Below are 13,157 nucleotides of genomic sequence, written 5' to 3'. Positions count from 1 at the left end.
ATCAGAGTGTGCTGATGAGAGTGTGGATTTTGCAGTTTCCAGGACTTGCTCTGCACCTGGGTTCTTGTTTGTGCATAGCTTGTTTTCTTTCTCCCACTGCTTGTTCCCAGGACAATTTAAAGTTGCTCTGCAGCTTCAACTAACAGGCCTGGGTTGTCCAACATGGACAATGGTAACACATGTCCTCAGTCCTTTAAAAAATCCCTCTACATATCCCCCTTTTTGGACAATCCATGTCTGTTTCACGATAGATGTTAAACCTTTCTTCAAACAAGAAAATGAACAGCTAAAAACATGACAACAATGATTATAACAAAGCGTATTCCTTCCATCAACAACGTCTTTAACCAACCTGTTATCCCCAATCCTCTCAACCATTCATCGAAGGGATCATCATCAGCAAGAATATGCTTCATGTTTCCCTGCAGTTGTGACAACTTCTTGTGCATTGATATGGAATGATCGGGAAGGTTCATACAACACATCCCTTCAAAATCCTCACAACCGTGTCCATGTGCTAATAACAAAAAATCTATTGCAGCCCTATTTTGTAACATAGCATGCCTAACACTATCTACATCAAGCAGTAACGAACTTAAAATCTGTGATGTAAGATTAATTTTTTTCTCTCCCCAGCACGCTAACCTTCGTATATTCTTAGCATTTAATGCTGCCATTGCCCCCGGCATAAATATGGAGGCTAGGACATTTGCTGTTATGGAATGTAGATAGACTCTGTCATTACATGTTTCATCAAAGGTGCGCAGTGTCCTCTGTGATCAATGGGATTGTGGAGTCATTTTCAATAAGTCTTTCACATGTGGAGCAAACAAAGTCAAATGCCCTAAATAACATGGTCCACTGACAGGATACAAAGGAATCCCTGGCCATGCTCTGTCCCCACATATCAGAAAGACTCCCAGTGGCAGCTGATAACCCCCTGATACATCTCCATGGAAACCCCCGGTGAACTGGTTAGATTTTGAAACCCTGTATAAAACCCCCGTTCACCTTGATGTGTCAGCCATAACTGCCACAGGTCACCAAACCAAATTACTCCAGTGCCATTCATGGGTTGAAGTGGTGATGACATGTGGGTACAGTCTGCCATACCAGTTGCAGTTACATTAACATATTCAACAGGTACAACGCTACCCAATAGGTCTAACTCCTGCAAAGGTAAATGATGTGGCTGATTCAAATTCTCAATAATCATTTTCTGCCATGCTGCATTACACATAGAAGGCCAAACATATTGCCCATTTGGACTCATGCATGTACCATTCTGATTGGAAGTCAGATCCACTGTTTTAACATTCCAAAAACCATGAAAATTTGTTTCATTCTCTTGCAGGGGAATACCAATTAAACAAGTTCTAAAGGGGTTGCCTGCCCATTGCAGACTTAAACAAAAGTCTGTTACTCCCGTGATATTTGCCCATGTCACCCATATGTTTGTCCTAGGCAAGATGTCAAAAATATTTTGGCCAATGGGTAAAAAATTCATCAAGACCGTAAACCAAGTCCACCAGTCAAACATGTTTACTTCTGCAATTTCCACTTTTTTTTTTGTTTGTTTTTTTGTTGTTTTTTTTTTTACAGCCAAATAGTTTTGAAAAATTTTTTTTAGTCTCTCCCCAATCTTGCCCTAAAACAGACCAAATCTCAGATACAGAAATGGGTTTACTATGTTCCACACTGCAAATCTGGGTCTTCACAGATTCTGATGATGTATACTGTCTCCAATCAGTATGGTATTACACTAGTCATATGATTTCTCTTGCTTCATGCCCAGTTACTAATCAAACACATACACTCTTTACACCATTTACATTTAAGCTTTGGCTTACAGAACCGTTTTACCCCACATAGCATACATTGGCATAACACCCGAGGGTTACATCCCTTACAACATAGACAGTTTATTCCATCTGCTCGCTCCGAGTCTTCTCTTCCGTCTTCTGATCTTGACATACAGGTCGCACAAACTTGCTAGGGACCCATATAGGTCCTTTATCTGTGGAGATACAAAAATAGCCTCTACCAATAAATAACACCGGATTAGGTCCTTCTCATATGCCTGAAGCCATATTTTTATACAGAACATTCAAACCAGGAACTGTAGTTGTTTGGTTCCCTCGCGCTGTTTGGTGATGTATAACAACAGGTGGTCCCTCTCTACCCTCCCTAAGGGAGAGAGAGTTTAAGGTAAACAACACCTTAGTCAACCGTTTAGTTACATCTATGTCCTGCGATACTTTCTGTCTCTGAAGATAATCCTTCAGGGTACGGTTTGCCCTTTCAACAACTGCTTGCCCCGTTGGGGAGTGAGGAATCCCTTTAACGTGTTTAATTCCCCCAGTTGTCATAAACCTAGCGACTCGTTGACTACTATATGCTGGACCATTGTCTGTCTTTATTTCTACAGGTACTCCCATGACAGCAAAACAAGACATTAAGTGTCTCTCCACATGTAATGCCTTTTCACCGGTTTGTGCAGTGGCCCATATAAAGTGAGAATAGGTGTCAATTGTGACATGCACATACTTAAGCTTCCCAAAGTCAGGTACATGTGTTACATCCATTTGCCAAACCTGAAGTGCCCTCAGACCTTTTGGGTTAGTGCCCACCCCTAAACCAGGTCCTTGATGACTACATTGAGGGCAGGAGTGAACAATGCCCTTTGCATCTGCTATGGGTATTTGATACTGTCGATGTAAAGACTTTGCATTCTGATGAAACATCTCGTGGCTCTTACAAGCTTCTTCAGACTTATTTGTTGGAGGAGTTATTGCCAGACAGCTGACTGCTTCATCAGCTCTAGCATTACCTTTGCCCAACCCAATGGTCCACTTGTGCATAGCTTGTTTTCTTTCTCACCCTGCTTGTTCCCAGGACAATTTAAAGGTGCTCTGCAGCTTCAACTAACAGGCCTGGGTTGTCCAACCTGGACAATGGTAACATATGTCCTCAGTCCTTTAAAAATCCCTCTACAGAATACCATTAAAGGAGAACAATAGCAACATTATCTGCTCAGTTAGAAAAAAAGCAGTCTGATGAAATGTCTCTAAGGTGTTCAGGGATGTATGTATTTCTATATGGTGTAGATGAACCATTTCAGTCATCATGCTCATGATCTGCAATATACAGCTTTACTATAACCATTGGTGCTTGGAAACAAACCCTAGAGAGGCTGGAGGGCTTTCTTGCTGGTGTGTAAAGGCTTTCTGTTTCTGACTCTTTCCCATTTGCTACAGGGGAATGCTTTAATTTGAAGCCCCATCATTAGTAAATGAGAGCTGCTGTGGGTGAGCTATAGTGTGGTTCAGCAGCCAAAGTGATTTACATCTGGTTCCACACATGCAGAGGCGGTGCAAGAACTGGTGGCATCTTTGCCTGCAGAGAGACTCAGGTCTTTAAAGGCTGAATAACCTGGGAAGGTTTGGGTCATTTCACAGTTCAGGAGAGTTAGATTGCTGTGCTGTATCAGCCACACCCTATAATATATAAACTATGCTGTTTCTGGAAGAATAAAGATATGAAATTGAGTTTAAAAAAAATGGAGGAGGAAAGAAATCAAAGGAGATTTCCATATTCTACACTGTTCTCATAAACACAGAGAAACTTTGAATCTGTGGTTGAGATAGCAAATACACCTTTGGTTCATATAAGTGGACTTTATTAATTTGCAGTGGAGACATGTTACACAACAGTGAACTTTATGGTTTGGCAAAAGGAAGCAGAGTTAAGAGAAGCAGCCACAATCCAACATAAAATCTACTTTATTTTAAAAATGTTCATGATGCTACTTCAAAGGCTATGCTATACTGCTGAATGTTATAATAATGATTAGAAATTACGTGAAAACCATTTGATTAACTCTTCCCTGTGAAGTAGGCCAACTAATTTTCCAAACAGTGGCATGTTTGGATATATTCTGCATTTACATCTTTATTGGTTTGAATGGGGTTTTTGTTATAAACTGTACAGGTTTTCAGAATGCTTGAGAGCTTTTATGATATCAGTTGAAAGTATCCCCTCCTATACATATGCTTGCAAGACTTTGCAGGTGGGGAAAAAATTGTCACCACTAGTACTTCTCTGCTCAGAAACCTCTCAGTATTACTTAGTGGTGCTATAAAAATCAATGCTTGCAGGATTCAGGTCTCCCATTCACCTTCATGCAAAGTAGGCAACTAGAATTTTTGTATGCTGGTATTTATAGCACCACTGACTTGATGTAGTAGAGCCCAGTTGTTAGGGCGAAAGTGAAGTCCCAGTGCCAGATAGTGTGTGGATTAAAGGCACAGTGATGCAATGTGAGCTTATCTTAACTAAAAAACAGACAACACTTCATTTTACTTGCCTTTTTTCTTTTTTTCCCCCCAGTGATATGTTGGTTTTGTTGCAAGAAATTTGTCTATGTGTGTTAATTAATCCATTTGTGGTCTTTGAAGTATGCTGGGGTTTCTCCTAGATTCGCTTCCTGCTTTATCTGGACTATTTTAGAAAGGACACCTGTTTTTTTCTGAGCTGTAAAGAGGATTAAGGAAACTAATCTAAGTGAAAGTCAGCGCGTAATGCTCAGAAAGGACACCTAGCACTGTGGGTCAAAGGAAACCAAAACCTGTGACTTAAACCTGAATCGTTACAGTATTTAAGCATTTAATCCCAGGAGAAACCAGAGGGAATTTGGCCCTTAAGAAGGTCCTGGGATCTTAAGCGCCTTTGAGGACATCAGTCCCACTGCAAAGTGCTGAGTGCCTCCTAATTCACTGGAACCTGATCTCTGGTTCTGTCAGACTGTACTGGGGTTTATAAAATAAGGGAAGAGGCCAGGAAATCTGTAATACTGCAGCTCCTAGGTACGCTGGTTTAAGGAAAATCTCTGTCCTGCCAGGTGCTGTATGGGAAACAAGCTGCAATCCCAAATCCAGAACAGGGGGCTGCTGATGGTTGTGGACAAAGATAATGAATGGGAGGGAGTACAGCAAGTGTTGGAAGGTCTCTGGGTCTTTTTTTATAGTGCTGCTCTGGACTAAACTTGTTGTGTTCTAGTTGGAATGAGGATTAGATTTCTGTATGGAGGCTGATGACATTCAGATTCCTGAGGTAGGCCTGGACAGAAATTAAAGCGTCTTTTAATGTGGTAAGATCTAATCTTCATGGAATAAACAGCTGGAAGTACTTCAGTACTACTAAAAAAAATTCAGTGTTTAATGTTACTGCAATTCCAGATACCCTGAAAGTCCAGGTTGCCTATAGACTGGAAAAAATGTGAATAAACTGAATAAAGATGGTAGCTGTTTCGCTTGGTACTAACCTCAGGGCTTGTTTGATGTTATTCAGGACCCAGATGGTTCAAGGTCACTGGTTTCACTGTACAAGGAAATTAAGGAAAAGCCATGGCCCAGCATCATGCTAATAGTGGAAATTAGAAATTAGGTAGATTTTATTTTTAAGGGACTTGAGAGTTTCTGATGGGGAGGACATAGGTTTTGCTAGTGAGGTATTTCAGCTAGTTTAGAGTAAAATGTTGATGTAGTTAGTGTGCTACAACTGAAGGGGTTCTGACCTTTGATATGCCTTAAACTAGTGACATTAATGGCTTTACTGACCAAGTTTTATATATCCTCTGGAAAGAGACAAAGCTTTTTTTATTCCTCCTCCTTAATATTGTAAATCTTTTGGTATTAATGTTTTTGTAGTGCCTAAAGTAACAGTCAAAATATTACAGATGTTTACCAGCTGTACTCAGCTTTGTATCCTAAGTCGCTTGCACAGCAAATTGTGTTGAGAAACAGTTGTTTGAAAAAGATATAAACTGCTGATGGTAACAAATTAGGGGGTAGTTAAGGAAAAGGGGAAAATTGCTGAGATGTGTTTGCATGGTTCACTTCCAGGCAACTTTGGAAGATGCATTTACATTCCCAGAGAATCTTTCAATATTCCTGTGAAGTGTGCAGAAGTGAAACTAAAGCAGATCCTTTGCAACACAGGGAAAGAATTATGGCATTCAGCGTGTATTCCTTGTGGGAGTTTTTTTCTTATGCTGTTGTTGCTTGCATGGTTGTGTTCTCAGTGGAAATTCTGGATTATTCAAGTGAGTTTTCAGAATTACCACATGGGTAAAGTGACTGTTACACCCAGCAAAAGACCAGCAGCAAGGGTAAAAAGTTCAGGAATAAGCTGTCATCTGAAATTTATTTACAGACAATACTGGAAGGCTACTTGAGAATAAGAATTACATGAGAAAAGAAAACAATGGTTTGCGGATGACTCAGTAGAAAAAAGACTTGTAGAAAAAGGATAAATTGAGTTCAGTAATGTCAAATCTATTACATGGAAGGTTTCAGAAATACAAAGTATTGATCTAGTTTAGGGTTAAATACTTTTTTTCCCAAGAAAGTATTTGCAAGTGTTTTTTGTGATATACTGAAGTTTTTTTGATTTTGTTCTGTTTTTCTTCCTAACTTTTTTCTAAGTATTTCATTACTTTAAAACATAGTATAGAATTAGTACAGAAAAGCAGGTGGCTGCTTAAATCAGTGTAGCCAAAATAATTGATATTAAATGTGATTTAAATAAGCAAGGAGAAAAACTATGTAAAAATATTATGTTTTTTCCTAGGGAGTAGTTGTATTGGTTATAAACCATTCAAGTGTGCTGAATTACACTGTATAATCTCTAAATGAGAGATTTTTTGTAAATAGGCATGTTTTCCATGAATACCTGTGAAAGTCTATTCAAGTAGAGGTGAAAATATATATATATGTATTTATGTCTTATTCTAAAGTGGGAAAATACTAGGGGTTTTTTGTGATCTATCTGTTTGCAGGAGGATTTTTGTATGATTTTTTATGATTTTAATTACAAGGTATAAAATAAACCTTGCAAAGCTTTTTAAACTTTTTTTTTTTTAGCTTGGCAGTAAGAATCTGCTGCCAGCGTGGGGAAATTTGAGAAAACGCGCACTTGTTTTTTAGTCTAGCTGCTTTAGTGAACAAAGGAAGTGTTTGTCTGTGAGCAGAGCTGTTTCTTGTTTCCATCTCTTTCAAACCATTACAACTAGAAGACGTTTCCCTTTCAGATTCTGCTTTTGTTCACGGATTGATGCACAGCCTTGGCACAGCAAAGGTTTTCCTGGGTTTTCGGCTCCTGCGTTTACAGATATTGATTTAATCATTCACTAAACTGACCCAGTTGGATGAACTGAAATGAGGAAATTTATCATTGCTCTTTTGGAAGTGGCAAACTTAGTGAGGTCAATTGTTGTCAGAAATGAGGTCAGCACTTTGAGACAGGTTGGTGGTGAATCTGGACTCGGATCAGTTAATGTTTTGCAAAGTTACACCTAGGAGTTAACTGCCCCATGAAGATGCCTGTCAAGTCTCCGTAGCAGGTAGCTCGCACCAGGCTGTTTTGTGTATTAAATGAAAAGCCAATTTTATTGAGTGTTATTGTTAAATAACTCAAATTAGTATTTAAATAACAAACTCTTCATCCACCTTGAAACAGAAAAGAATGGAAATGGTGGGATATTTTTGTGCTTTAACTGTTCTGAAACTTAACTTGTTACAAATGAGGCTTTTTGGTAGGACACAACTACAACTGAAGACAGATAGATTAGTTTTATCCCCAAGTAAAAATGAAGGATTTGGGTTGAATTGTCATCTCAATAGAAGCATTAGGGCAATTCAGTAATCCAGCCAGATCTGAAAGTTACTGAATGTATGTAGAAAAAAGCAGCAAACAGAACAATTCAGGTAAACCTCTGTGGACTAAATGTTACTGCCTGTGATTGTAGGGACCAGACTGGGTGATCTTTGTCAACCTTATGTTCCTATGAAACAAATCAAGAAGCAGCTGGTATTTTACTTTTAAACCTTAGCCTTTCTGCAATGGGATCTCCTAGTTGTTTGCAAGTTTCACAGAGCAAAATGAAATCTGGCAAAGGGCATGAGGTCTCAGAGATGTGGAAAAGCTGTGGTCAGAAGGGATACCCACAAAGGATAGGGAGGCAAACATATCCAAACCCTGCCAACTGTGTCACCTGCCATGAGAAAAGAATGCAGTTGATAGTCAGAAATGGCAAATAGAAATACATTCTAAACAGAAATGCCAGAGGAAAAGCTGAAAAGTCTTTCTCACCTCTCTTGTTTTCAGGGTATGGCCTTTACATTACATGAACGACAACTGCTTGGATTGCAAGGACTTCTACCTCCTAAAATAGAGACACAAGACATTCAAGCCTTACGCTTCCATAAGAATTTGGCAAAAATGACTGACCCTTTGGAAAAGTAAGCACCCCTCTGGCTTTGTTTTGTCATGCAAGTAAATGGAAATTGCTGTAAAATATTGGATGGGGATAACCAAACAAGGTTTCTGTGCCTCCATTGGGTTTTTCAGTTGTTGGAGGTTATTTTCATTTTCGCACAGAAAACTGCTTTCCTCAATCATGCATTCATCATGTGGCTAAATGAGGTTGGGGAGGTTTTTTTTCTTTTATTCTGCAGTCATAAAGTAAGAATAAAGAATGTGCACAAAGTGGCAAACCTTGCTGTAATATGTATTTCTGTAATATGTAGGATTTGGGTGGCAGGTTGTTACAGCACAGAACTGCTGGGGGGAGGAGGGGGCAGGTAGTGCATGCTAAACAAAAAGTGAGAAGGTAAACTGAGAGTTTGATAACTAGGTATGAAAAACTTTATCATATGCGGTGGTTACTGCTAGAAAGGAATTACAGGATTAGAATTTTGAGTCTCACAATGTAATTTTTTTATATTAATTTTTTTTTAACTCACTGGTTTGGTAAAAAAAAAATGTGAAGGATTTTGATTGTTTGGGTTTTTTTAGAATGGCATGTTTTTAGTGTCCTGTTCCTGTTTTCATATAAGCCTATGTATATCTGCCTGTAAAAATGTGCAGTCTCCTAAAGGTGAGAGGAGCGCTGGAATGGTTTGAGGCTTACCGGACCACATCAAAACTCTTTTGTTCTCATGAAAACCAAAAGATGACTTTTAAATCAACATCGTGTCACTTGCTGATCTGAAACAGTCATGTCATGTGTATTGGCAAAGTGCCTGGTTGCTGTAGCCTAAGACAAATCGATAATTCATTATCCTTATGTTGTTGGGTCAGTAAGACTGCGTTACAACTGATACACAGTAGGTTGGTAGGTAAATTTGCAAAAATGCAGGTTTAATTTACATACCTAGGTAAGTCCTTCAAAATGGACCTTTTGTTACGAGTTAATTTGTTTTACAACTGTGTTAATGTTAGGATTAACAAGACCTTACTGTCAGGACCTCGCTTTTTTTGGATGAAAAATTCTTTCACTGAATTTTTTTTTAACAGTAATGAGACTCCTAGCTGCATCCTGTAATAAATCTATGGGTTATCTTTTACCACAATGCATGCTGGCGCATTAACTTGTTAGCATGCATGGTATGTCATAACCAGTATTTTTATTTCAGCTTTTTAGTACTGCTGCTCTCTCTTCTCCAACTTTTGTTTAGTGCTTATAGCCCAACTTGAGTGGAAGCAGGGATTTCATGAAGAAATAATATGAAGCAAATTTGGGTTTTTGCTTTGACATTTTTCACATCGTTTTAAAGAAGCATAAATGTGAAACAGTAACTAATGGGGTTTTTTTCTTTTGCTTTATTTCAGGTATATCTACATAATGGGAATCCAAGAGAGAAATGAAAAATTATTCTATAGGGTATTACAAGATGATATTGAGCGGTTAATGCCAATTGTATACACACCAACAGTAGGCCTTGCTTGCTCCCAGTATGGACACATCTTCAGGAGACCAAAGTAAGAACAATAGATACATATTACTGCTGCTTTTACTATAATTTTCTCTGTATACTCGCCTGAGGTTTGGAAATGTTTTACTTCATTTTCATTTGGATTCAGCTACCCAAGACTTGTGCCAATTCAGGGCAGTAAAAGTTCATTAAATAATATCTCAAGACCTAGTTTATATTGGAAAACAGAATATTTGAAAACAGAAGTGGTACTGTGTCACATAAATACCACAAGTGCAGGGCTTCAGTTCCATTTCCAGCTCTTCCTATATGCCATACAGCTCTTTAATTCGGAGGAGAGTGCTGTGGCTTTCTCCAACTCTCAAAATCACATCGGTGATTCTGAGGATGTTATCAGGACGGAGCATTTGGAGGAGAGTGTAGATCGAAAGGGATTTCTGGAGGTCATCTGGCCTCACTCTCTGTTCAAGAAGGGTAACTTCAGGTAGGTTCATAGATCTATTCCCCTGTGCATGTAGCCTGCACAGAGGCAGAAACACAAGTGCACACACGCCCATACAGCAGATTTGCTGGAGGGAGCTCAGGCTAATGGCGGTTCTGGCAGAATCAAAGCTGTGATGAACATGTTCCTGCTGATGACAGAGGGTCCCGGTGCTGGAGAGATTCTCACAAGGCTCTGCAGACCAGCACAGCATGACACCTTGGGTGCAGGAGCAGAGGCCAGCAAGCAGTGCCCGAAGAGAGATGTAGGCAAAGAAGGAAGAGAGAGACTTGACTTGTGGTAGCTCAGCGGACTCTGTTGGGTACAGATAGTCCCCATATTAAAGCTGTGCTATGAGGAATCAGCTTTCAGTTATTCTGACACAGTAAATGCACTTGACTGGGATCCTGGTTTGGGTTCAGCAGTGACTTCAGAACAACCGTTCCGGTTATTAGCTGTGTTGAGGAAACCATTTCAGACTGGCAGTCGTTTCAGCTCATTTCCATGATACTCTCACTGCAATTCAACGTGTCTCTAAAGCCCTCTCACTTGAGGGCTTTAGTGCTGGGTGGAGGAAGGGCTAATCCATCGCTGCCACAAGGACTGGGCTGCCTAGTCTGGCTGCTGTGATAAAGACAGTAAGAAACTCAATGGTTTTGCTCCTGATATGGAGCAGGGGATGTGAAAGATGTACTCTTAGTTCTCACATGCTTCCTTTCCTCTTCAACGTCTCTCTCTGTGTTATAGACCACTTTGAAAACTGTTGCCCTCTAGAAGTTGTCTGTAGAAGAAATGGCAGCATGGACTGGAACTCAGGATGTGCCCCTTTCTTTCCAAGCACCCGCACTTTCCAAGTGTTGGTAATTTATCTGTTACCACCTCTGCTGAGCCTCCTAACAACAGAGGGCTTGCTCAAGCAGAAGAAATACAGACACTTCTCTTCACCTCTGCTCCTTTCTGCTCCTTTGCCTCCCCTCTCACGTTCCCATGGAGGAGCACTCAGCAGTGGGAAGCACTGTTCTCCTGGTCTTGAAGAAGACAGTATGCTCAGTCCCTGGCTTTCTCTTCTCTTCCCCTCACCTTGTATAATGTCTATTATACAATATAATATTTTATATTATATAGTATAATAGACACTATATATATAGGCACTCAGGTAAAGCCAGGCCTAGGATCATATTCCCTTCTCCTATTCTTACAGGGGAGCATAGATCCTGCCTGACGCTAACACCAGAGGTGTTCTGTCCAACAGGGGTATTAAAGGTGAATATCTGTAGTAGTGCAAAATCCAGGTAGCATCATGGAAAGTATTTTCCCTGCGTTCTTATTTTAGTGTCACAGTAGCCAAATAGACTTTTCTATTAGAAAGTGTCCTTTGAGTGATTTATGGCAGTGATTGCAATGCTTTCAGTTTTAATAAAATAGTACTGTTTGATATTTAGTTTTACAAAGCAAGGTGAACTTTCTAGTTGCCACCTATAAAATATTTATGCTTTTTATTTTTTCTTCCAGAGGATTATTTATTTCTATCTCAGACAGAGGCCATATAAGGTCAATTGTGAACAACTGGCCAGAGAACGACGTTAAGGTATTACCATGCTTTTTTTTCTAGTTATTTAATCTCAGTTGAACTTCTTGAAGACTTGTTAGGACTTGATGGAAATGTAAATGTTAAATAATGTATCCTTGTCTATTTGACAGTGATGGCAAAATACAGCTAATGATGATAATGCATATCTTGAAGAGCAGCGTTTTATCCTAAATATGAGGTTTATGATTTGAGTAAACAGCAATGATGGGAACTAGACTTGCCAAACTTTTTCATTTTACTTCATTATTCCACCTTTTGGGGAGGTGTTGAGGGATGCACCTCTGGGTCTTACTGTGTTACACAGCAGTAGCAGAGGCAATCTTGTCCTCAGATTAGGACACAGAAGTGGTAGTTGGGAGGCCCAGATTTTGCCGTTAAATCCTGTATGAGCCAGTTGGGTCAAGAACCACAAGGAGAGATGAGGTGAATGATACTTACACAAACTTTTTGACGTCTGGATTTGTAAGTGGAAATCATAAATCCAAGTTACAAGCTGGAGTTCCACACAGCAGCTTGGATCCTTCCTTAGATCCTTAGCTTTCAAGGATTTGGGCAGTGGATTTCAGCAAAGAAAAAGAAACATAGCAGATTCTAACATTAAGCATTATTGCTTCAAGTAGAACATTCCTTGCAATCTGTTCTTTGTTTGACTGTGCAAACATACCTGAATTTTTGCCTGGAAAAAACCACAACTGGTATTGCTCTAACCTTTATAGATTTCAGTAGTCATGTATAATTTCACCTGCTTTTGTTTTCAGGCTGTTGTCGTCACTGATGGAGAAAGAATATTGGGTCTTGGAGACCTCGGTGTATATGGGATGGGAATTCCTGTAGGAAAACTGTGTTTGTATACAGCCTGTGCAGGAATACATCCAGATAAATGCTTGCCTGTGTGTATTGACGTTGGAACTGATAATACAGTGAGTTTGACTGAACTTTGCCTGCCATAAATTATCCCTATGAAAAGCAGTTATTTAAGAGTATTTAGTACTATAAGAGAAGATTTTTATTTGAGCACTTTGATTTAAGTTAAAACCAAATGTTTTATGTAAGGGTAAATGATTTGGAATTCACTATACAGTTACATATCAGTGACTGAAAAATGCCAGTTGATTTGTCAGTGAAATGGTACATTTGGAAGTAATTTGAATGCTGGAATGTAAAATAGACAGTCAGTTTGACCTGACTTTTAGAAGCTGGAAATGTGAATCAGATTTATTAAAGCAGTTTATTGTTCACAGTATTGATTTGTTCCATTTTAAAAGCAGCCATCACCATCCTCAAGTGCCAGCTGAAATTACTGAACATT

The 13,157-nt window shown here is 39.3% G+C and overlaps 1 protein-coding gene across 3 annotated transcripts in view; it reads left to right on the top strand.

Moving 5' to 3' along the window:
• The window catches only part of LOC119140819 (NAD-dependent malic enzyme, mitochondrial), a 42,647-nt gene that overhangs the window by 15,048 nt on the left and 14,442 nt on the right, over positions 1-13,157 (top strand). For all 3 annotated transcript variants that reach the window (XM_037372451.1, XM_037372450.1, XM_037372448.1), the window contains exons 3-6: positions 8,167-8,300; positions 9,673-9,822; positions 11,770-11,845; positions 12,607-12,768. In XM_037372451.1, coding sequence (XP_037228348.1) covers positions 8,167-8,300; positions 9,673-9,822; positions 11,770-11,845; positions 12,607-12,768 — 522 coding nt within the window. The remainder of the gene's footprint in view (positions 1-8,166; positions 8,301-9,672; positions 9,823-11,769; positions 11,846-12,606; positions 12,769-13,157) is intronic.

This window comes from Falco rusticolus, chromosome W (assembly GCF_015220075.1).
Source record: "Falco rusticolus isolate bFalRus1 chromosome W, bFalRus1.pri, whole genome shotgun sequence".
NCBI lineage: Eukaryota > Metazoa > Chordata > Aves > Falconiformes > Falconidae > Falco > Falco rusticolus.
This window is presented reverse-complemented; position numbering and strand designations above follow the sequence as displayed.